The 26,324-nt window shown below is 38.3% G+C and overlaps 2 protein-coding genes across 2 annotated transcripts; both read left to right on the top strand.

The window, feature by feature from the left end:
* The first annotated feature begins 12,609 nt into the window (after nt 1-12,609).
* LOC131248147 (S-norcoclaurine synthase 1-like) lies at nt 12,610-16,149 on the top strand. The gene is made up of 4 exons (XM_058248229.1): nt 12,610-12,947; nt 14,967-15,214; nt 15,344-15,668; nt 15,778-16,149. The coding sequence occupies exons 1-4, from the start codon at nt 12,687-12,689 to the stop codon at nt 16,021-16,023; spliced, it is 1,080 nt and encodes a 359-aa protein (XP_058104212.1). The 5' UTR covers nt 12,610-12,686; the 3' UTR covers nt 16,024-16,149.
* Nucleotides 16,150-21,924: 5,775 nt separating this feature from the next.
* Nucleotides 21,925-25,201, top strand: LOC131248148 (S-norcoclaurine synthase 1-like). Its single transcript, XM_058248231.1, has 4 exons — nt 21,925-22,281; nt 22,952-23,199; nt 24,504-24,828; nt 24,935-25,201. Exons 1-4 carry the CDS (start codon nt 22,030-22,032, stop codon nt 25,178-25,180), a joined length of 1,071 nt encoding a protein of 356 aa, XP_058104214.1. The 5' UTR covers nt 21,925-22,029; the 3' UTR covers nt 25,181-25,201.
* Nucleotides 25,202-26,324: the final 1,123 nt, after the last annotated feature.

Consider the following 26,324-nt stretch of genomic DNA (forward strand, 5'->3'; position numbering starts at 1 on the left):
CTCTCAGGAGTTTCAACACCTTGTCGAGGGTTCGAGTACCCATAGGTGGTGAAATTCCACTTCGGCATGAGTGTGTGGGGTGTGTGTGCGTGTGTAAAAAAAAAAAAAAGAAAAGAAGAAGAAGAAGAAGATAAGATAGCATAATCAGCTCCATACTCGGTCTAATAATTCAAGCCTGTATATTACAACATTGATCGATCATTGATTAATCGGATAAATCCCACATGATAATGATGTAGACGATGAACGTTTGATCATTTACGAAGTGTGAATTGAGGTGATTCTTATGTCCCCATTACACTATGTGGCAAGGTTGTGTAATGCTACTTTGGTATAAATTCTCAAGGCCATGCGCATATATTTAATTGGGCCAGAGGCACGCAGGGAAAGTAGCCAATCAAGATTTGGTCACAAAGATCAAATCGAGGAAGATTGTAGATGATTGGGTGATTATGATGCTTCATATAAAACTTATTTAAGGCACTAGATCAAATAGATGATCAAATTTTATTGAGAATTGTTTGTTAAAAAATATTTATAATATTTTTATATTAATATTTTCAACGGATTTTGATCTATCAAGTTTGTAAAGATAAAATATATTTGATCTCAAAAAGAGATAAGTTTGCATCATAATCAGAGTATCGAGATTTATGTGTGTGTGTGTGTGTGTATGGAATCAAACGTGCTTAATTGAGTGTGACCAGATCAATGGTTTAAAACAAGAAATTGAAAATTAGGATGAATTGTTTTTAATCCACTTTTGGATTTAGTGTAATGTCATTCCTTACCGAGGGTTGTAGTCTTAAAGGTCTCATACTAGGTCTACTTGATTGGATGGTATAGATTGAATTTTCTTATTAAAATGAGCATTGTAATTCAATATATCTTATTACTACGTAACATAAGAGATATTGAATTTAGTATCCAAGTAGGATATCCTTAAGATGGAGATTTATAAATTAACCATATAGTTTTGGTTTAAGACACTTATCCCTCTTCTCAAGCCCTAGCTTTTAAAAAATCTCTTATCTCTTAGAAATTATCGTCCATCAAATGTAAAGATCTCATGGAATGTATTGTTCTTATTCCTCACACTTGATAATTAACATCTCTATAGATTTTACTCCGTGTGTTTTTGTATAATAAAAGAAGATGAACATGATTGTGCAAGGGAGGTAAATTCATTTATGAATTTTTACAATTAACACAATTTTTTCAGAAAAGCATGCCCATTTGCTAATAGGCGAAGCATATCACTAGAGTTAATAGACATCTAACATTTGTTTCAAGATTAAGCGTGGTCCACTTAATGAGCCTATCATCTTGATTTTCTAAGTCAGTGATCTTCATACTGAGGCCTAACAAAAGATCACGCCAGTCTGCTCAGTAAGTGGGTCATATTGTTGGAATCAATGACAACCATTATTGGATTCAAGGCACCCTTGTAGCCCACATAATGAGTAGATCAGCCCAATCATTTTTACGTGGGTGAACTTCATTCTAAGGTTCTTATGTACCAGCATGCATGTGGGTAGGAATTATTAGATATTGGAATTTGAAAAACTATTTAAATATATAAAATTAAAATAAGAAAGTTAGAAAATTTATCAATTTATAGAAGTCAAGGCGTGACGTGAGTCACTCGGCTTGAAATCGAATTTGCTCCCCTTGAACAACATCCCAAGTACAACAGGTTTCCAGAGCAATCAACCTCCAGGATACAATGACTATGACCTGGTCTCAGTGATGCACTCACTGTACACGGGCTTGAACTACTTGCAGTCTTAACCCGAACTAGAAAACACTTCGGGAGCCGAGTTGCTACTCGGTCCTTGAATTTCGAGACGCTACACCTATCTAATAGGATCTCTACTTGTATAGGTTGGGTTGCCAACACTGGTAACTCATATATTAGGCTCAGCCCCATTCCCTTCGATGTATCATTGCCTAATCTTTTAGATAGTCATTTGGTCAAAAGATTTATGACCCGTAGGCCTTTTAACCCCACTCGTCATTGATTCATTAAACTTTCGCTTATTACAAAAAATTAACAATTGTTACCTCTCATAGGAGTTTGGCCATGTTTTAGTCCCAATGTGGCTAATCATCCTTTCAGACCAGTTAGGAATCATTATATTGCCAAGCTATTGTCTCACCAACTAGTTACTTAAAAATGAGTCTTTGTTTAGGCGGATTCTTCATTTTGCTCCTCAGTCAAATCTTTGACAGTCAGTTGCAACATCTTTTACTATTTATATTTCGAACCAAAGCATACCAAACTCATTTCTAACCTCATAGAGTCAATAATTATGATTCTATCAAACAACAGATATTAAGCATCACTTTTATTATGATAGTTGTCGTATCACCGGCTTTAAATACAATTTTCTTAGCCTTGAATGTACTTATACCATTCAAGCAATTTATTGTATCTGCAGTACAAAGATGCTAAAGTAATCTGTCATGCATGTAATCATATTATAATATTATCACGTTATCACATGCTAAAGGTTGACCAAATTATCAATTAGTGACGCAGCGGAGGACGTGAGGTCGAGCACCGTCTTTCTCGAGAGGATAACTATTCCGAATCTACGGAACTTCTCTAAACTCCTCACAGAGACTTCTCGAATCCATGAGGAAAGAAAGTAGGAAATAGAAATAAATTATAATAAATTCGAATTTGATTAGTGAATGAATAAAAATGACTTCACAACCCTTTAAATAGGGGTACCAAGCAATGAGAAAGAAATCAGAATCAAACTACAACTAAAACTCCTAGAATCTGTGACTTGCTATAAATAGTAAACTTACTATTTATAGATGGTCGTGATGTCTACTAGTGCGCAAGGTTTTCGGCTAAAAATAGTAAGTGTCCTATTTGGCTTCACCAAACCGTTCTCCTAATTATTCTAAGCTCTTTTCACATTGGGCGCAACTCCTAAAGCCTGATGGATGAAGAGTTATAATCAAACTAAAACTTACTATTTATGGTAAAAAACGAAATTAAAACAGGGAAACGACCGTCGATCCAGGGGTTTTTCGCAATTCCGGGCTGCGTAACCCGGCATAGCTAAGTTGGTTGGCTAAAGTAGCTTGTTCTATCCCAAAATCATATATTTTACGTCAGATAACTCATTCCGAATTGCGAGATACGCCCGATCTAAGGTCCGACGGTCTAGATCACTTCTGTCATCGACCGAGCCTTTTCTGATCCATGTTGGCCATAAAACTGTTCGTGACCCGCTTTACATCAATTAGTGATTAGAATTTAATACAATTAATGGATATTTGGCAACTGAATATGGAGGAGAAATGTTCAAGTTCATTATCAAGTATCTTGATCGACGGATTGAACAATGGGCTCCGTAAGTGCATAAGTTTGGCTATTAGATACATTTGTTGATAGTAAAACAACATAGTTCATCAAATGAACTTATAGTCTCATATGAATACCAATCCCAAATGTTCAAATCTAGCCTCCAATGAGAATAAAATATAACCTAAAAATCTTATTGACCCAACAATCATCTTTTGAATTCAAACCACTAACAATTTTCTTTCTAACCATTTATTCAATGACCACCAATTAAGATCATCAAAACATGTAATCAGTTTGATTCTAGATATCTTTTCTACAAAACCTATATGATACTAATGTAACACATGTGCATATTAATCCATAACATTCATCATATACATTTCTTGGTACAAGCCTTTATGTCAACCCATTTATTAAATATTTATTGATTAAACTTATACTCCATGGGTTAAGTGGTTTATCTAAATGCATTCAAGTGCACCCCCACAATTTCAGGTTTAGTCTAGATAGATATATCTATGAATTACTTGATAAACCTATTAACCAAATTTTGAGTTGAGGATTTCATTGGAACTATCATATAAATTGACTAGATCTAACACATGTGTCGTACATTGGCATATGATCGGATGAAAATAATATTTTTTAAAAAAGTATTGGATCCTACCATAGAATGATGTTGAGGATGGATGTGATTACAAGTGGATTTATTCGTACAAGAAGAAAATGTAAGCATTTATATAAGAATAGTTATAACTGGCTCATGGTCTAATTAAGTCAATCATCGATCTGATCAGATCCATTGATGTCACGCTCCAAACTCGAAAAACGGGCTCACAAAATTTTCGATCGCTAAATTCGGCGCTGACAGCCTCCGTAGTGCTCAATTCTCAGATCCCGGCACTCACATGCCAGATTCCGATCCTGGGATCCTACAAGGAGGATTTTCAGTATGAATTTTTTTTTGTAATGGAGCATAACCAAGTCACCAAAACAACATCACCACATATCCACTATATCAAAAACTTTAAGTACAAAGCGGGAAGGGAAATACAAGGTGATCAAAAAGTTCTAAAATAAACTGATGCGCACTCTTGCCTCAGCGCTATTGCTGTCCAACGCTACCTGCACGCAACGGTCGTGCATAAGCTTACAAAAGCTTAGAGGGTGGTGTAAGTGTGTGCGTAGAGCAAGTGCCAAGTGTACAATATCAGAGTAATGCGAAAATATGCGGTAAGTCCATGAATGCAATCAGCTATATCAAAACGATGTAATGCAAGGCATGAATGCTATTGGCCATACCAAGGCCATGTGATGTGAGGCCTATGTAGCCAAATGTCATATGCGAGATGCAAAGCAAGCATGCCAGTCCTCATCAAATACACATATCAGTATAGTTTCCTTTTGGATATCACCGAGGTCTAGTACACTCACATTGACTGCCTCCTCCCTAGCTGCACAGTCAAGCAAGTGGAAGAGACCACACTATCCGCCTGACCAGTAGTCTGCCAATACTTACCCGGCTCATCGATAGCGGACTCATTTGCGAGCTGGTCAAACTCAGCCTAGCTTATAAACCCCTCACTCGGGCGGATAAGGCTACACCCCCTTCCAACCGACCACGACACAGTAGGAGATGCGGCCTACTGATATTCGGCACTTGAGCACTCGTGTATCCACTCGGTCTAGACGTTGGAGCATCTCTTGGTACCAAAAAGGTTCTGGGACTTTTACCCAAAGACATCTAAAGTACCCACAGTGCTAGAACCAAGCATTTTCAGTATCCGATGCGGCCATCCACGATGTGTATGTGGAGCCACGACCCTGATGTCGCCTGGGCGTGCAGTGATCAAGTCACCTATATGTGGAATGCATGAGTCACGTCATCAAATCATGCAGCAATCCTGCGCGTACCACGCACTCATGTGGGGGCACTCCGTCTCATAAGGAGTCTCGTAAATGCCTCAGTCCAACGGCTTATGCTATGATCAAACATTCCTTATATCAAGCATACATATGATGCGTATGGGCATGTATCATGGAGCTATACTAAGCATGTTATAAAGTGATGAATTATCCTTACAATGCAGATGGGCCTAGACGGCCTACACACAACAAGTACGGCCTATCAATGGGTCCTGGGGAGAGTCGTAATGCGGACATTTAACCAACATTACACTTGCAATGTAGACGTCAAACCAACATTGCTCCTAAGGCATAGCCTGCCACAAACCATGGAGAAATCACGCATTGCAATGGACCCTAAGGACAACCCATTAGGCCTCGACCCATGGGCCTTAGATACATCAAATGGGCCGTATCACATGGGCCTCACATTCATCAAATGGGCTGCATTAATGGGCCTCACCAACGGGCCTTATGTACATTGCAATAGGCCATAACCCATGGGCCTTAGAATACATCAAAATGGGCCTAATCACATGGGCTTTATATATCTCAAATGGACTACACCAATTGGGCCCCATGCATACCAAATGGGCCACACCCAAATATAAGTGGAAATAGTGATTTTTCCACCATTAAGGTTCCCAAAGCCCACCCTAACATTTATTTTCTATCCAATCCGGTCATAAGGTCACACAAACCTGGATTAAGAGGAAAACACATTTCCTAATAATCCAAACTTTTGTGACAACAAAGGATTTCAATGGCAGAGACTCAATCCCCACTACTATTTGCTATGTGGTCCACTTGATCCTAAATCTGCCTCATTCTTCAGCTCATGCCCAAAAATGTGCTTTCCAAATGGTTGGGAGGCTTGGATGCAACACATGCATCATGATGGATCCCATAGGTGGATGGATCTGACTCATTCTTTAGCTCATGCCCAAAAATGAGCTTGCAAAATGGATTGACAGTTTGGATGCAACATGTGCATTATGGTGGACCCCATATAGATGGACAGCATGAATAAAGCACACACATGCTGGGGGGTTTTCCACCGTCCGTCTGGATGGTATGAAGAAAACACATACATCATAGTGGGCTCCACCGTCCGCTGATGGTGGGAGACAAACACATACATCACTGTGGGTCCCATGTGGGGCCCACCGTCATGTCTGTATGCCATCCAATCCGTTGATAAGGTCACACGTACCTGGCTAAAAGGGAAAAAAATAAATTTCATCTTGATCCAAAACTTCTGTGGCCCAGAACAGGGTTTCAAAGGTATACATTCAATCCCATTGTTTCCTCTGATGTGGGCCACCTGAGCCGTTTATTCGACTAATTTTTGGGGTGGGCCCACTGCTGGAAGTGGCCCACCATATGAACGGGTTGGATGACAAATATACATCATGGTGGGGCCCACAATTGAAGTCATTCCAATCAAGGCATGTGAGAACCATTATTCTATAGAACAACCAATGAAGAACCACATCTAAAATAAATTGTAATTACAATCCAATTGTCATCTAACGGTGAATCCAAACTATGCATTTAGTCGGTCTTTCCAATCAATTCCCCTAGTTGAAAACCACAAGAGTTTTTTTTTTTTTTTTTTTTACTATTCATCTTTTGACCTTTTGCCTTTACATGATACTACTTCCATCAATGGCTAGCACTGATGCATTATCTACATGTGTCATGTGTCCGAGATGAATACCCCTCCATCTAGGCCATTAAAGGCAAAACCCACTAAATAATATTTTCACTCTCACATGTGCCATATGAAAAATGACATGATTAAAATTGATATTTTGGATCATGGATTCTATGCATGCAGTACGCACCATAGATCTAAAGTTATAATTCTAAGTAAGCATGAAATCATATGACAGAAAACTATTCCAACAATGAGAAGTGTTATGCCTACTTCATATGACTTGCAACACGTGAGAGGGATCCGATTTAAGCAATATATGCATTTGATTATAGATAATGCCCTGTCCCTGGCCAATCCACTTATCATATATACTTGTAAGAGAATGCTTTTTTTTATCAGCATCCATGTTTAACATTTAGACAAAGCCTGTTTATCTATAACCCTACTTGGTAGACGGTCGAGATCTCTCACACATGCATCATACTAACATGAGAACTTTTAGAATCTTTCCCTATTTGAGTGTTGCATTTCTCAATTAATCCACAAAGAAAATTGACGAGTCATGAGTAACATCACCCAACTAATGCATGTTAACATCAACATAACTTAAATTATGTTAAATTAAACAGGATGTGCACTACCCATCTAGCGGTTTATAACAACAATTGTGGAGATATTGTTTTTAAAGGGATTCGCTCCTTTTGCCTACCAAGAGATGATCGTGACCGCTTATTTGGAAATTCTTAGGATAAAAGTTTAATAAACTTTGTGCCTAATATACAGTCTCAGCGAGAATCGACACCGTTTCCTGATCAAGACAGCATTACATTATAAAGATGGAGCATCACCCCAGTGATCCAGATGGTTCATCTAGTGGAGTCTTATGGGTGGACAGTAGAGGATAATTTCAGCCATCGATTGATAAACCCTTTTTTTTTTTTTACATGAACCGTTTCTTATTATATAGTAACCAGAGATCCAAACATGATATTTTAGCTCCATGACATGACATCAAAGGACACACCTGATGTATGTAACGAATATCAAGCATCGAGAATTTTGGTGCATACGAAAGTTCAACAATAGACACAACCAGAGAATAGACATTAGAATAATCCTAACGTACAAAACCTTAGATATGAAAACAGAAATGAGGAAATCCTTTTTTTTCTCTTTAAAATTTTAGGACCTTGTAGCCATTAGATCCTCTCACATCCACAACTGTCATCTATTCTCACAACGTTTCGAATCTGGAATCCGGGTCAGGATTTACACATATAAACAACAACAACAACAACAAACCCCTGTCATTGTCATTGGAACCATCACATAACCAATCATTTCCTGTTATTAAGGCTTTGAATGGTTGATAGAGAAAAAGTTTTTCTCTTTGCAACCACTTTTGCCATCGTCAGAGCTTCAAATGTATTTATGGTTGGAGATGGCATTGATTGGCCCTCTCAGGACTCCCACCTAATTGGGAAAAATATCTAATGGGATCATTCCCAAATGAAATCTCATCATCAGAGAACTGCTAAATAGATTTTAGCCATTCATCCAATGACTCACTAGTTCAATAGAACTATTCCCTATCTGTCTCTTTTCATTTCATTATAATAAAATCTCCTCAATTTGTAAGAAGCAATGAGAGCCGTCCAATCTTGGTTTCTCAAAATAGATCTATAAACATAACTCCATGATGATCTCTTAAACATAAATAATCCTAGGGCCTTTCATTCTCAAACTAATAATTAGAATGTTCCATATCTCCACCCTAAAAGTAGACTCCACCCTAAAAGTGGACCAATTGTAGTAAAACGACATCCCACACAATGTAGCTTTGTCTCCTGCCCTAGAATTTGTGATCCTTTACTCGTCAGACTCTTAATCGCAGAATTTCTGAATCCTAACCATAGGCATTTGAGATTTCACGAATCGTCATCTCATGGAATAGAGGGATCTTAGAAGACTCTGTATAAAGCGGCTTTGGAAATCGTCGGATCATCATTGCCCTTAGGAAAAGAAGGAGAAGACTCCAACGTGTTTTTTTTATTATAAATAAAATAAAATTGAAAGGTCTCTCTAAAAGAAAACTCAAGAATAAGCGGCAACACCTTTCTTCACCCTTTGTACCAATTTCATGTAAAATGATTTCGAATGCAGAGATGCAGGTATTGTACAGGGCCCTCTATTTCCCAAAATGGACATAGCATATCATTACCATGAGAAAGATAGTTAAGAGCTATGTCATTCATGGATCATATACAAGTGTATCTGAACCGTACAACCTACAGGCACCAAGATGGATTGACCACTTACTAAAACTTGGCTTGATCTTACTATCATAAATTTCAAATTGGTGATGTTTTCTCTTATGTTGCTAATTTATATGCTAGTGATAGGTAGTAAGTGATAATTCACGTTTATGTAATCTCCTTGGCCCATTCATAAGGAACCGTTGAAGGATTGGTGGGTTTTTGTTAATATTCATCATGTATATGCCAGGTGCTACTTCTAGGAGAAGCAAAATCCTGTTCGCCCCGATTCACTGAGTTGGAACACATAAGGGGTTATAATGTAATTTCTAGGAGATTTTAGCCATGGCCATAAGGGACTTAGGAACTGCGAAATATACCAACATATTTATATGGACTGTCCGTTTTGAAAAACCAAATATCCATAATTTTTAGGGATATGATGGCACTGGGTTATATGGGCCTTGACTCACAAATCAAGTCGGTGGTATATGCTTTTGGGCTATTCCTCAATGTCTTTTGAATAAGACAGATGCACAACCATAATTCCCTAATTTAAATAGTTTTCCAAGAAAATTCGATTTCAAGATGGTTGGATATTGGATTTTGGAAAACTATTTAAAAATATAAAATTAAAATAAGAAAGTTAGAAAACTTATCAATTTATAGAAAGTGCAACAGGTTTTCAGAGCAATCGACCTCCAGGATATAACAACTATGACCCTGTCCCAGCGGTGCACTCACTGTACACGGGCTCGAATCACTTGCACTCTTAACCTGAACTAGAAAACACTTAAACTATACTTTTAATGTAAAACAAACTTTTTCTTATTAATTTAAAACAGATGAGAGAAAGTCTATTTATAGACTTTGTGAAGACACCCTTAAGGGTGTAGAGACACCCTTTCAAAAAGGTTGTGACTATTGGGTTTAAACCCAATCGATGCGACCCTTAGGTTTCAAAAGATAACTTTTCAAAACAAAAATTAAAAGGATGCAACCTTTCAGACTTAAGTGAAAAGACACATTTGTAGGCCACATGTGCACCTTTGGCCACAGTCATGGCCCGTCTCAACGGATATTTTGAAACACTAAATTATTTTAAAATAATTTGAAATACAATAGAAAAGATGAGATACATGTGTTGATCGGGTGCCTTTGATCTAATATTGAATCAGAGTTTTTAATTTGATTGACAGCTTAGTCGATTAAATCGAGAAAATTCGAAAAATATAAGTTAACTCTCTAAACATTTCCGATTTGATTGACATTAGGTATCGATTTGATCGATGGGTCATCGATTGGAGTTGATTCGATCAATGGTTCAATCAACGGTTTGTGCAACTTCTGCGTAAATGCACGAATTTGTTTATAATTCTATATGTGTATTATGTAAATTGAATTAATACAAGATTAAGGTTAATGAAAGCGTGAGAGTTTGTGAGTTAAGAGTTTTGAGAGTGAGAAAGCTAGGATTTTTATATTGGTAAGTTTTTTATCTCTTGTAACTTTCTGATGGTCATGAATTGTTTGACAATTAATATCATGGTTTTTTCTTACAAAGATTTTTCTAGGTAAATTTTGCATATTTTATGCTGTTATTTCAATTTTCTTTCCCTATCATATTGTTTGATTTTATTTGAGATTACTTTCACAAAGACCAGAGCTTGTTGCGTACCCGACAACGTACATGCAATTAGGAAAGATGGACAACGTGACAACATAGCACATATACTCCGGTTAGGTAATGATCTCTCGTCAAGAGGTATCTAATCTCCTGGCCGGAATTCTGTCTTTTCAATTTTTCCTCATGCGGTGCATGGACAATATAACAGGATTTAACTGTACCGTGGACCGTTTTCAAAGATGGAGCCAGGCCATACTGTACCTGCTCCATATCTGACAATAGCATCCTTCAAATTCATATAATAAGGGATTTATGGTGCGACTCGGATCAATTTTCTTTAGATTTACTCAAATCATTAATCCTAAAAGATAGGATTTCGACAACAATAGACCACACGTGTAGTCCATCTGATGGATGGTCCCGCTGATATCTAGGCCGAGGCATTTTCTAACTAACCCCACCGAAATGGTCTCAGCTTGCAAGTGTTACGAGGGTTTCTCTTGGTCACACACAGCCCTTTATTCACTTTCAAACTGTTACATATATACCATATCGGATTCATGAGAAAAGTGGGCCATACCAGCTTGAGCATCCGATGCAAAAATCAAGTTGATCCACTCATCGAATGGGACTCGAGGTCAAAATCAATGGACAGCCGTTGGTATGACTCAGTGTATTGGTGTGGTCCTCTCGATTGATGGATTGGCTTAATTTTCACATGGTGTGACCCACTCATTTCAGATCAGATACTCGACGCACGTGATATGATGGTGGAAGCGGGAAAAAAAAGAAAAGAAGGACAGATACGAATGTTCACACGCTGCCGCATGTGATCATTCATTCGTTTCTTTCTTTCATTTTTTTTATTTAACTCTTCTTTTTTTTTTTCTTTTTTTTTTTTTTAAATATTTCTTTACGTCGTTTTGCTTCTGTCGCGACTCAGAATCCAGCCGGCCCACGGATTGGGACGGTCCTGTTAGGGGATCTGTGGGGCCCACCGTGATGAATATGGTGATGAATATGTTTTATCCACTCCATTAATCTATTTTGAAAGATCAATTTAATATTATGACCAAAAAAGAGGCAGGTCAATGGATGATGTGAACCACACCACAGGAAGCAGTGAGGATTGAACTCCTACCGTTGAAAACTTACTAGGCCCACCGTAATGTTTATTTAACATCCAACCTGTTCATAAGGTCACATAGACGTGGATGAAGGGAAAAAATAAATATAAGCTTGATCCAAAACTTCTATGGCCCTCAAGAAGTTTTCAACGGTACGCTTTCAATACCCAATGCTTCCTCTGGTGTGGTCCACTTAAGCCTTCGATCTGCCTCCTTTATGGTGTATTTGCCTGAAATAATCTGTCAAAATGGATGGACGGCGTGGATAATACATATACATCACGGCGCGCCCCACAGAGTCATTGACGGGGACCGTCCGTCTCTAGCTAGGCCCTGGTGGGGGTAGTACCCATTCCGCGTCCAAATCCAGCGTGCATTGCCCCCCACTGGGGCCCACATCGTGATAGGGTCCGAAGATTTGAACCGCCCATATTCTCTACCGATGATCATGCTTTAACGATGATCCTCACCTTTGATTTTTAGAGTTTTAAATAGAACCGTTTAAAAATTTCCCCTCATTCTTCTAAATTCATCCATGATGTTAAAAATCAAAGGTTTCAACGCAATTTTCTTACTGTGGTTATCTTAACAGAGATTTCCAAACAGGGACAGTTCAGATCATTAGAAGACTCAGAATGTGGACCCCAGCGGGCAGCGACAGACGGTTGATCCTGAGTCGCGACATTTTACTCTTAAACAGGCGACGGCAAGAGAAGTGTATTTAATTGAGGATGAGAGGGAATGATAGTTGAGTTTGGGTGGGGGGGAGAGAAGAAAAACGCTAGGTATGGAGATTGAGAACGGGATATCGGAGTCTTTCGACTACGGTGGTTCTCTTCCCGTCAGGAATGTACAAGATCTTGCAGCCAAGATCTCTGATGAAATCCCTCAAAGGTACATCAGGCCCGAAATCCAGGTAGACTCTGTCTCATATGATGAGCGACTGGAGATCCCCGTCGTTGATCTAAGCAGGCTCTTTGACCAACAGTTCTCGCAGCTTGAAATGGCCAAGCTTCACCAGGCTTGCCAGGAGTGGGGCTTTTTCCAGGTATATAGAATCATAGATGTTTGTGTCCTTAAATGTTTTTTTTTTTTCCTGCTTAGTGAGGATTTAAGAAACGGTGTTATGACGCCGTTACTGATGATCAGGCCCATCTGATCATTACGTGGGGCATGCTTGGAAGAGAATTTGGGCCTTCAGTAAATGCCTAATTAATCATTTGTTTGTCTTCTTGGGTTCTTACTCTTGCTCGGGTGGTAGACTCTCAGGAGTTTCAACTCCGGTCAAGGGTTCGAGTACCCATAGGTGGTGAAATTCCACCAGTGTGAGTGTGTGGGGTGAGTGTGCGTGTGTTTAAAAAAAAAAACCATTTGTTTGTTTTGTGTGGTCACCTGATTATAAGATTGGCTGTGATTTTTTTTCTAGATAAGAACTGTCATGCTGGCCAACATGTCGCTTGTGTAGGACATCCGTGCCATGAAGACGGTGGCCCTCCCGTAAAGATCATCTGGTAAAAAAATCAGGCCGTTTGGACGGTCGGGTGGGCCGTAACATTGGAATCGATGGAGAACCAACGGTCTGATTCAGTATACAGTGGTGACCCATCTGATGAGTGGATTGGATTGATTTCTAGATGTGGGATCTTCATAATGGAGCCTAGCGTTTGTATGGTGTGGATTTTCCGCATAAATGGCACGTTGGCGGGAATGATAATCCGGCGAGACAAGTTAGCATGCCGTGACCTGCACGTGACCATTTCTCTTTTTGGACATCGCATCTACATTGCATGGTAATGTAGCGGATAACTCTGTTTTCCTACCGGTGAAATGCTGGCGTGGAAACCGATTTTCATGAGAACACGTGTGATGTGGTCACAACATGTGATTGCTCCACTAAGGGTCCGTTTGATTTTCCAAATTTACCTTAAATGCCTTGTAGATAACCAATTATTATAATTTCATCCTGTTTTCACAAGGACGGGCTTAAATTTGTGGGCCCCACCATGATGTATATTACATATCTTCGTTGTCCATCCGTTTAGCAGAATATTTTAAGGCATGAGCCGAAAATAAGGAAGATCTAACATTTAAGTGGCCCACACCAAAGTAAACAGTGCCCCATGAAGTTTTTAACTTTGGGTGTTCGATTCCCTTTTTTCTTTAGGTTCATTTGAGCTTTGAGTTGCCTTATTATTTTGCTCATGTCCTAAATTCAGTTAGCATAACACATTGACAGTGTGGATAATCCACATATATCATAGTGAGCTTACGTATATTTGGCAGCATCCTCCCTTTAGAGTTGAGACTAGTAAGAGTCAAAACCACCCTTGGGAAGATTGGGTAACTTCCAAAGAAAATAATTATTATACATTTTCGATACATTTATATTTATTTAAAAAAATCAGATATACCCTAAATGAATCACCTCATGTAATTGGAGTCCAAAAGCTAACCCGATTCAAAAATCTGGTAGATGAGAGAGTTTCATGAGGAGACTTATTTGCCCCGTTCTTTATTACAACTCATTAGCTAACTTCTACACCTTGAGTATGAACTCATTAGCTAACTTCTACACCCTGATCCATACTCAAGTGTCAGATTGAGTGAAAGATAACTCGTTTCAACATTGAGGTCTTGGTATCGATCCCTAGTGGGGGTGGCTAACAGTGAGTGTGAACTGGCAGTGGGGTGTACTAACCAGCTAACAAAAAAAAAACTCATTAGCTAACTTTTGAGTTCTGGGAGTTTCAAAAAGTGACTTATTTAAGAGGCATTTGGATCCTAAGTTAATTAAGATAAATTACTTATGCTTCAAGTTGTTTATCTTAGTTTCTACTTATTAAGCTAAAGTATTTACTTACTTTTAAGTAAAAAAGTTACTTATAAATGATTTAAAATCTAACTTACTTATATATATATATATATATATATATATGGCCCACTATGGACCAACAAATGTGCGAACATGGCACGGCTACATCTAAGCCATCCATACATGGCCACTTGGCATGTGGAAGTATTAGTCCTTAATAACAAAGTACTGCATGGTAATGATGTGCATGTGCAGCTGATAAACCATGGAGTGGCTGATGAAGTGATTGAGAGAATGAAAGCTGATATAGATGAATTCTTCAAGCTACCATTGGAGGAAAAGATGGCCCACTCTCAGCCCCCCAACAGTATCGAGGGTTATGGTCAAGCCTTCGTGGTCTCAGATGACCAAAAACTCGACTGGGGAGACATGCTCTTCCTCATGGCCCGTCCAATCCCCGCAAGGAAAATGAGTTTGTGGCCCACGCATCCCCCTTCTTTCAGGTACGCTAGATTAGCATTGCATTCAACCATCCAAACAGTAAGTGTGTGTGTGTTTGAGAGAGAGAGAGAGAGAGAGAGAGTTCCAATGTTCAGTACCTAACTCGTTTAACTACTCTATATGATTTGAAGGAATACATTGGACAAATACTCATTGGAACTGGAAAGAGTTGAAATTCGGCTTCTGGGTTTGATGGCTCAGAACTTGGGGTTGGATCCGGAGAAGTTGAAGGACAGTTTTGTGGATGGGGCACAAGGGGTGAGGATGAATTACTACCCTCCATGTCCACAGGCAGATAAGGTCTTGGGCATCTCTCCTCATTCTGATTCCACAGGCCTAACATTGCTTGTTCAAGTCAATGAAGTGCAAGGATTGCAAATAAGGAAAGATGGGAAATGGGTCCCTGTAAAACCTATTCCTGGTGCTTTCATTGTCAATATCGGCGATGTTCTTGAGGCAAGTCCACGTTATTAAATGCTCTGTTCCCCTAATGGGTTTTTGTCGAACTCATTGACAGAGATGAGGCTTTTAGTCCGTTTATTTATGTTCTTTTATTGATTTGCAGATACTAAGCAATGGTGTATATAGAAGCATTGAGCATCGGGCTGTAATAAACACAGAGAAGGAACGTCTCTCCATCGCTGCATTTCACAGTCCGGCTATGAGCACGGCAATCGGACCTCTTCCAGATCTCACGAAAGACAGTGAAGCGTACTATAAGACTGTAAGCAATAAGGATTATGTGAAGTTTATTATATCTAGTAAACTCGATGGGAAGAGCACCTTGGATGCCATGAAGTTGATAAAATGAATGGCTATCTTGCTAGTGAAGTTATGTTCTTGTGCACTTTGAACTCTCCCATTAATATCTGCCCGTCAACGAGTCACTCGTTTGTAATCTTTAAGTTTATTGCCCACCCAATGCTTGAAAATTTCTCATCTTTGGCCAAAGTATATATTTCAATGGGCTTATTACAGTCATTCTATATATATATATATATATATATATATATATATATATATATACACATGCGCACGTACACACACACATACTAATTTGATTTAAATGTAATTGTGATTTGGACTCCAATCCATTCTAAATCCGAGCTCCCAGACATGCTGTAAAGGAAAAATAGATCCAATATCTGTTACAAAAATTGGTAGTAATCATCAATTGGTTGTCTTTTTAGTTCTAAAACTTGCTAAGTTGACTTGAAACTTGGTCAAGTCAACACAAGTTAGAGACTAAGGAAACTTGGTGTTGGGTCTGACTCGATTAAAATCCCCACCTAAGTTGTAAAGGCAACAACCTTAACTAATGCTGAAAACCAGCAACTTTAAATCTATGATGAAACAGTAGTCATCGATCGATCGACGGTTTGGTCAATAAGCCCAAGGATATTGAAAATATTTAAATTTTTTTGGCAAAATTTTCCGGATAGTTTTTAAAAATTTTGACAAATCAAAAGCTCTGGTAGACAAGTCTGCGCGTTTCGACCGGTTAAATTGACAAGTCGACGGATTGTGTGATTTTGCATGATTTGTTTCTATTTTTATTTTACCTTATATTTATGAGTGTAATTAGGATTAGGGAGAGGGCTAGACATACATAAGAGTTTAAAAGGGTTATGGAGAGAAAAAAAGCTAGCGTCTCTCATAGGGCTTTGATTGGTAAAGTTTCATCTCTTGTAACTGTATTATCTATAGTGCGTCATTGCAAGGATATTTCTATGTAACTATAGAATGTTTCCTATTGAATTTGTTTATGCAATTGTGATTACTTTGTTTGATTCCGCTCTGTGTGCTTTTGCAAGTCCCAACAACCTATGGTGTATATATCAACAATGGTGTTGTTATTTTGAGTTATGTTTCATATTCTTGTACCAAATTGAACTATTTTGAGTATTTATCACAAATCCTAATATTTGGAATTTATAGTAATTAAATATCAAGTTGGGTCGAATCTTTGAATCAACCCAGCCTAGCTGAACACTGAGTCCAGTCATGTATTTGGGTTTTTGGACTATGGTTTTAAGTTTTAACTAGCCCTCTTCAAGCTACCAACTGTATGTTTAAGATGGTCAGATTTGTACATTTTTTGAACCATCGCAAATTAGACTCATTATTATTAAATGCTTATCAGTTATTTGAAGAATGTGCAAGAATTGGTTTTGATTCGACCTTAACCCAAGTTGCAGAGCTAGAGGTGTACACAAGTCGAACTGAGTCGAGGTTGTCACAAATCGGCTCGGCTCGGATCTCGAGCCTAATTGGCTAGCTCGGCTCGGTTTAGTGAGCAGCTTGGGCCAGTTTGAGCCGAGTTCGAGCCAAGATTGAGATTGTGCAACATTTTCACAAACACATGGAATGCACTTTCAATGTCTTACTGTATGTAAAACAACAACAATTGTTTACATGTATTTATCAAACACCGGGTAGGCAACATCAAATTCAAGAAAAAAAAACAAGGGTATTTGTTTCATATACATACATTTGTTGCTACCAGCAGACACTTTGTTGAGTCATTTCATCAAACACTTAGTGAGCAACATCAATATCAAAGTAACCGAGTCACCGAACTGGTTCGATCTGAGCTCGATTCAGGTTGGGGTTCGATCCGAATCGAGTCAAGTTCAGGCAAGCTCAAACTCGATTCAAAATTTTTTTGAGCTTTAAAAATCAACTTTGACTCAGCTCGAAATCAGTTTCAAACCGAGTCAAATCAAGGTTTTTCAAGTCAAGTCGAGCAAGTTAACTGAGCTAACTTAGTTCTTGTACAGCTCTATGCAGAGCCTAGTCATGGCGGTGTTGTGTACTTCCAAATGCTCATGCAAACTCTTTTGAACATCCATTTGCCGATGTAATGCTTATGAGATGTGCAACTCCTCTCATCTCTATACAACAAAAGAAAACAAACCCAAAATTCCAAGGTTCCGAGTGACAAAGAAGGGGAAAGGAGACATTTGATCCCTGTATGAAAGGTGCCCAACAAGGTGAAGAAGGTTACGATTGCTTGCTAGTCGAATCGTCGCATTGATGCATCATTCTCTAAAGTATCGAGCTTCTAAATTAACTGGTTGTTTGACATGGTATCATAGTGGAAGGTCATGTGTATGAATCCAAATCAACCATTCATTTGTAAATTTGTCTAATCTTAACCGTTGAGCATGCATTAAATCAAGTCTCCTGTCCATCCATGGTTTATGTATCTAATCATTAATATAAGTCATCCATTCGATGGATCATTTGACTAATCCATCTAAAAAATCACTTTCTACCCTTTTTATACAGGAAAGTGACCGTACATGAACTCATATATCATATTACACTCTTAATCTTAATCATGTGATCTAACCGTACATCATGCTTGTATTTACTAACTAAAATACAAAAAAAAAAAAAAAAAAAAAAAAAACAAAACCAAGCTGTTCAGTACAAAATTCGTAAGTTACACTTCAAAACAAGCGGCTAGTTTTGTCATGAAACACATGCACATGTTGCTTAGACCATGGATAAGCATAAGCTATCAAAATGCATTATGGCTACCATTGATTAATCATATAGTAATATTGGACTGTTGGATAGGGCCTGTTAAAGGAAGGCCTGACGTCAAGTTTCATTCGCATCAGACGGTCCAAATTAAAGCTACACTTGTTCAAAAATTTATGTTCAAGAGAATAATACTTGAACTTTTTGGTGTACCAGATTTTTGGCACAAGCTGGATTGCAAATATGTTGGGGACCGTCTAACACCTTAGTGGGTGTTATCCTTACTGTGGAGCCTACCTTGATGATTTTTCTTGCATCCATGCCGTCCATCCGTTGATCCAAATGTCAGGCAGAGCACAACACACAAAATAGTGGTGATTTAACGCTCAACATTAAAAACTTCCTAAGGCCAATTGTAATGCTTATTTTACATCCAACCCGTTGATAAGGCCATCCAGACTTGGATGGAGGGAAAATAGAAATATCGGCTTGATCCAAAACTTTTTTGCCCCACAAATTTTAATTGTCGTTCACCACTGTTTCTAATGGTGTGGCCCACCTAAGATTTGTATCTTCTTAAATTTTGGGATCATGTACTAAAATGATATTGAAAAACTGATGGATAGTGTGGATATACAAAACATTCATCAAGGTCTATCCAACATGGTAATGGTAGCAACATCTAATCCGCTCCCACTAACTTCGAGCACCTATCCTGTAATAGGAGGATCAGCTGTAAGTAGGCTGTCTAACAAACCACAATGATGCCTGTGTGAGATCGATCTTGTACATCTTTTCCACCGACTCATATTATCACATGAGTTTAAAATAAAAAAAAAATGCAGATCTGAAACTCAAGTGGCCCACACTATAAAATAAGCTAAAAAGATTCAAAACTCAAGCAGCCCACACCATAAGATGAGCTACAAAAAATCATGGAGATCCAAAACTCAAGTGGCCCAGGCCATAGAAAAAAGTGAAGATGGAGAAGCAAACCATTAAAAACGTAGAGTCTTTATCCCTCCATGTAGCAGCATTATTTCCATCAGTTTCTCTCATTTTCTCTCCTCTGTTTTCTCACGTGCGACAAATCATAGTGAACATATTAAGTGTTCTTGATCGCTGTATCCACTGACAGTTCTTGCAATCAGACTAATAGAAAAGAAACATGGACAAATCGACAGTCTTATCAACGGTCCAGATTTAAAACGTCAAATAACAGGCAAAAGCCAACTAATACGACAGTTAGCTTTTGTATGTATCTGCCGTATTTTTTTTTAATTGAATCGAATCGACTAATTCACGTCCAGGCCACACACGTCTACGTCAATCCAGGCTGTCCCAACTATAGACTCCTAGAATTCTGGACCCTTTTAGAATTATAGACCCCTTCTAGAAGGAGGGAAGGCGCATATGGCATGGATGTGAACGTTACCAACATCCAGCTGGTGGCCATGAAAGAGAAAATTACATAGAAATTTGCAATCATCCGAGGTTCACAAATAGTCTTGATTTATATTAAAAATAATAATAATAAGTGGCCGACAAACAATTATGGCTGACAAACAAAAAAGGAAGAATATTATAGGTATTTTGTGTGAATTTTGAAAATCCACTACACATGTGAGCCCCACATGGATGCATGTGTTTTGTTCATATTGTCCATCGCATATGCCCTTCACACATGATATTCTAATTACATAATATTGTCCAACTTTCATTGTGAATTTGGTTAGTTGATTACAATTTTATGATCCACCAAATAAGATTTTGCTTAATCTAGTGTTTTCCCGTAACAAGTATTTTATCCCAAATATGGGAATTGGATAGCCAAAATATAATGATATTTCCAAACATACAATCATTACGGAATAATGGTGTTAATCCCATATAATACAATTCTATATCATTTAATCCCACTATCCCAACAGGTCCTAAGATCCTTGAATTTAGGATGATTTTGGTGCAAGAAATTATTAGATTTTATGTGGCCTATTAGGTGGTTATTAACACATGTATATATTTATTTATTGAATTAAATAAAAAAAAATTCAATGTTTGGATTAACACATGCTCATTTTATCTCTCCATAGATTGCTTACTAAACAACTTAACTTTTAAGGTGTGGAACTTCTTTGAGCCCACTATGATTTATGTGTTGGATACAAATTGTCTATCAATTTTTGATATCGTTCTAGAGCATGAGCCTAAAAATAAGGTACATCCAAAGCTCAAGTGGATCACATCGTAGAAAGTAGCAGGATTGAATGACTTCGGTTAAAATCTTCTTAGGGTCTATCATGAGGTTTATTTGTCATCTATTCATAAGGTCACATACACCTAGATAAAGGGAAAACACAAATATCAACTTGACTAGGGCCTTCTTTGGGCTCCAAAAAGCTTTCAACGATGGACATCCAATTCTCATTATTTCCTATAGTGTGACTCACTTAAGCCTTTGATCTACCTTGTTTTTGTTCTCATGCCCTAAAATGGTACGAAAAAATATATGGGTAGTATGGATCTAATACATACATCATTATGGGGCCCACAGAAGTTTCACATGTCAACACTTTGCACTACACAACACATCAAGCATCGAAATTTCTCAACCTAAAATGATGTATTTCTTAGATCCATATCATCCATCTATTTTTTTTAAAGATCATTCTAGTATATTAGCCCAAAAACAAGGTAGAACTAAAGTTCAAGTGGAACCCACCTACAGCTAAAAGCTTCTTGGAGCCATTAAAGGTTTGTGTTGTCCCTTCACACAGGTATGTGTGACCTTATGAATATGTTATATGGAATATAGACCTCACAGTTAACCTTATGAATTCGTTTTCTCATTTTTATTTTATAAAGTACTTACGGATGGAAGTTAAAGATATGGCCCAACATAAGAGGATGAACCCTACTATCTAAATATCGCCAATCCTATTTACACATTAATCGAGTAGCTGATAAGGCAGTCAATTTCATTATATCTTGGTCATACACTATTAGTCACTATTAGTCTGCCTATCTTAACACTCGGGTGATAGTTGTTTGGTTTGAATTGTGTTCTAATTTTAATTTTGGTACGCCCGTGCAACATTTATCCCGTGCAAGTTTGTACTGTGGTCATTATGGCAGAGATTACCAAACAGGGACGGTTCAGATAATTAGAATACTCAGCATGTGGACGCCAGGGAGCAGCAGCAGGCGGTTGATTGTGAGTTGCCACATATTCTTTCCTAGACGAGCGACGGCAAGACAAACTTATATAAGTGAGGATGGTTGAGTGTGTGGTGGAAAGTAAAGCAAAAAAAAAAAAAAAAACGGAGTGATGACGATTGAGAACGGAATACAGGACTTAGGCGGTTCTCTTCCCGTCAGGAATGTACAAGATCTTGCAGCCAAGATCTCTGATGAAATCCCTCAAAGGTACATCAGGCCCGAAATCCAGGTAGACCCGGTCTCATATGATGAGCGACTGGAGATCCCCGTCGTTGATTTAAGCAGGCTCTTTGACCAACGGTTCTCGCAGCTTGAAATGGCCAAGCTTCACCAGGCTTGCCAGGAGTGGGGCTTTTTCCAGGTATATAGAATCATAAATGTTTGTGTCCTTTAACGGTTTTTTTTTTTTTTCTCCCTTTACACTGCTTAGTGAGGATTTAAGAAACGGTGTTATGACGCCGTTACTGATGATCAGTCCCATCTGATCATCAGGTGGGGCATGCTTGGAAGAGAATTTGGGCCGTCGGTCATTGCCTATCAACCATTTGTTTGTTTGGTGTGGCCACCTGATTTAAAGATTGGCTCTGATTTTTTTAGATGAGTACGGTCATGCTGGCTAACGTGCCACTTGTTCAGGGCATCCCTACCATGAAAACTGTAGGCCCTATCATGAAGATCACCTGGCACAAAAATCAGGCCGTTTCGATTGTCGGGTGGGCCGCAACATTGGAATCGTTGGAGAACGGATGGTCTGCAGCCATGGCACACGTGCGGGACATCTAAGCCATTAAGTGGGTCCCACATTTTAGATACCCAGGCCCAAAAAAAAAAAAAAGCCTGATCCACCCATCAGGTGAGCCACATCACGGCAAACAAATGGACGCCGGTTTGTTTTGTGCACTCCGCAGCACCTGATGAGTGGGCCAGCCTCATTTTTTGGAGGTGGACCGACCTGATGGACGGCTTTGCATCATGCGTATGGAAGTACTAGTCCTAATTAAGTAATACATGGTGATGATGTACGTTCGCAGCTGATAAACCATGGAGTTGCAGATGAAGTGACTGAGAAAATGAAAGCTGATACATATGAATTCTTCAAGCTACCATTGGAGGAAAAGATGGCATACTCTCAGCCCCCCAACAGTATCGAGGGCTATGGTCAAGCATTCGTGATATCAGAGGAGCAGAAACTCGACTGGGGAGACATGCTCTTCCTCGCACCCCGCCCAATCCCTTCAAGGAAAATGAAATTCTGGCCCATTCATCCCCCGACTTTCAGGTACTCTAGGCTGCCATTGCATTCAACCAGCAAACACAGTGTCTTGTGTGGTGCTATAATAACTCTGTAGTGCGACCTACATTCCATGCATCCATGCACATGTGCCCATACAATTCATTATGATGGTTTTATTCATTTAAATAGGTTCTTCTAATGTATGACATGAACTAAGAGATGCATGTATTTAAGCAGCTGAAGGCATCTTACATGTACATGTATCTTTATAGGCACAGGTACATTTGGTAAATACTAAGAAATTTCATGATACTTTGCACTGAATTAGAATGAAAATATAAAGAAATTTCATGATGTTTGGTAAGGGGCTGATCTCACCATCCATTGGCTTTTCCCAACATAGTTGTGCTTAGATTCAGTTGAGGACTGTTTGGTTTGACTCAGGTTTCAGTTCTAGTACCATTCTATTTACAATGGGTCTGAACCCAAACTGGGATCTGTTTATGTCTGTCACGGCCATCCTAAGCCTGAGTTTTAGAGTAACAATATGGGCTTGGTGGGCTAATTTAAGGCCCAAAAATTAGACATAGGGTTTGGTTGACGCCGTTTATATATTAGGAAAAAGAGATCCCAAGTCTTACATTAGCTATTATGTTTTCACCCAACTTAAGAATACAAATCCAAGTATCCCAACTACAAACAAAGGACATAAGAGATCCTCATAAGATTGGTTACATTGTTTTTTTATTTTTATTTTTTATTATTATTTTTAAACGTAAAAGTAAAGTAAGTCAATTAAAACAAGTAAACAATCACGAATAACAGACTTATGACCTAACATCATAGAAGTTATTAAAAAAAAAAAAAAACTTCAAATGTGGCATGTAGTCTACCACTGATAGCTGTAGGCATCACAAGATGACTCAAGTTCTTCTAAAAAACTGAAGTACTCGAGTCAGATGCTCTGGTGTAGTAAATGACTCATGTTTGTGGGGCTCAAAATCTAGCTCTATCTAGGTTGACCTACTGATTTATTAGAATTTAGAGCAGACTGTATTGACTGAACTATACAAGGTCAATTTCGGATAGTGTCAGGGAAGGTATTTTAACATGATCATACTTGGGAGTTGTAACCAATCTTCGTTACTTACCTATTGTAATCGGGTAATTGCATTCGGCTTTTCTTATACAAATGAATATAATGGTGTGTTCAAATGTTCAAAGTTTAATGCAGTAAAATTTCAGCAGTACCATCCACCTTCAATCAAAGAAAAAAAGGGTTCAATGTTCAGTACCTAACCTGACGTCTATCAGCTTTTGTGTTTTAACTACATGTGTATGATATGCAGGGATACATTGGACAAATACTCGTCAGAACTGCAAAGAGTTGTAATTCGCCTTCTGGGTTTGATGGCCCAGAACTTGGGGATCAATCCGGAGAAGTTGACAGACAGGTTTTTGGATGGGATGCAGGGGGTGAGGATGAATTACTACCCTCCATGTCCGCAGGCAGACAAGGTCTTGGGCCTCTCTCCTCACTCCGATGCCACCGGCCTAACAATGCTTGTTCAAGTCAATGAAGTGCAAGGATTGCAAATAAGGAAAGATGGGAAATGGGTCCCTGTAAAACCTATTCCTAGTGCTTTCATTGTCAATATCGGCGATGTTCTTGAGGCAAGTCCACGTTAAATGCTCTGTTCCCCTCTTGGGTTTTTGTCTAACTCATCGACAGAGATGAGGTTTTTAGTTCATTTATTTATGTTCTTTTACTGATTTGCAGATACTAAGCAATGGTATATATAGAAGCATCGAGCATCGGGCTGTAATAAACACAGAGAAGGAACGTCTCTCCATCGCTGCATTTCACAGTCCGGCTATGAGCACGGCAATCGGACCTCTTCCAGATCTCACGAAAGATAGTGAAGCATACTATAAGACTGTAAGAAGAGAGGATTATGTGAAGTTTATTCTCTCTAATAAACTCGATGGGAAGAGCACCTTGGATGCCATGAAGTTGATAAAATGAATGGGTTATCTTGCTAGTGAAGTTATGTTCTTGTGCACTTACTCTCCCATTAATATCTCCCGTCAACGAGTCACTTGTTTGTAATCCTTAAGTTTATTGCCCACCCAATGCTTGAAATTTTCCTATCTTTGGCCAAAGTATATATTTCAATGGGCTTGTTACAGTCATTCTATCTTTTATATATATATATATATATATATATATATATATATACACACACTAATTTGATTTAAATGTAATTGTGATTTGGACCCCAATCCATTCTAAATCCAAGCTCCCAAACATGCTGTAAAGGAAAAATAGATCCAATATCTGTTACAAAAATTGGTAGTAATCATCAATTGGTTGTCTTTATAGTTCTAAAACTTGCTAACTTGACTTGAAACCTAGTCAAGTCAACACAAGTCAGAGACTATAGGAAACTTAGTGTTGGGTATGACTGGATTAAAATCCCCAACCTAAGTTATAAAGGCAACAACCTTAACTAATGTTGAAAATCAGATGCTTTAAATCTATGTTGAAACAGGAGTCATCGATCGATAGATAGTCTGGTCGATAGGTTGAAAGATATCGAAAATATTTAATTTTTTTGGCAAAATTCTCTGTACAGTTTTTAAAAATTTTGACCAATCAAAAACTTTGGTTGACAAGTCTGCCTGATCAATTGGCACGTTTCAACTAGTTAAATTGACAAGTCGACGGATTGTGTGATTTTACATGATTTGTTTCTATTTTTATTTTACCTTATATTTATGAGTGTAATTAGGATTAGGGAGAGGGCTAGACGTATATAAGAGTTTGAAAGGGTTATGGAGAGAGAAAAAGCTAGTGTTTCTCTCATGGGGCTTTGAGTGGTAAAGTTTCATCTCTTATAACTTTGGTATTTATAGTGCATCATCGCAAGGATATTTCTATGTAAATTTAGAATGTTCTCTATTGATCGAATTTGCTTATGCAATTGTGATTACTTTGTTTGATTCTGCTCTGTGTGCTTCTGCGAGTCCCAACAACCTATGGTGTATATATCAACAATGGTCTTGTTACTTTGAGTTATGTTTCATATTGTTGTACCAAATTGAACTATTTTGAGTATTTATCATAAATCCTAATATTTGGAATTTCTAGTAATTAAATATCAAGTTGG

Source organism: Magnolia sinica, chromosome 6 (genome assembly GCF_029962835.1).
Source record: "Magnolia sinica isolate HGM2019 chromosome 6, MsV1, whole genome shotgun sequence".
Lineage (NCBI taxonomy): Eukaryota > Viridiplantae > Streptophyta > Magnoliopsida > Magnoliales > Magnoliaceae > Magnolia > Magnolia sinica.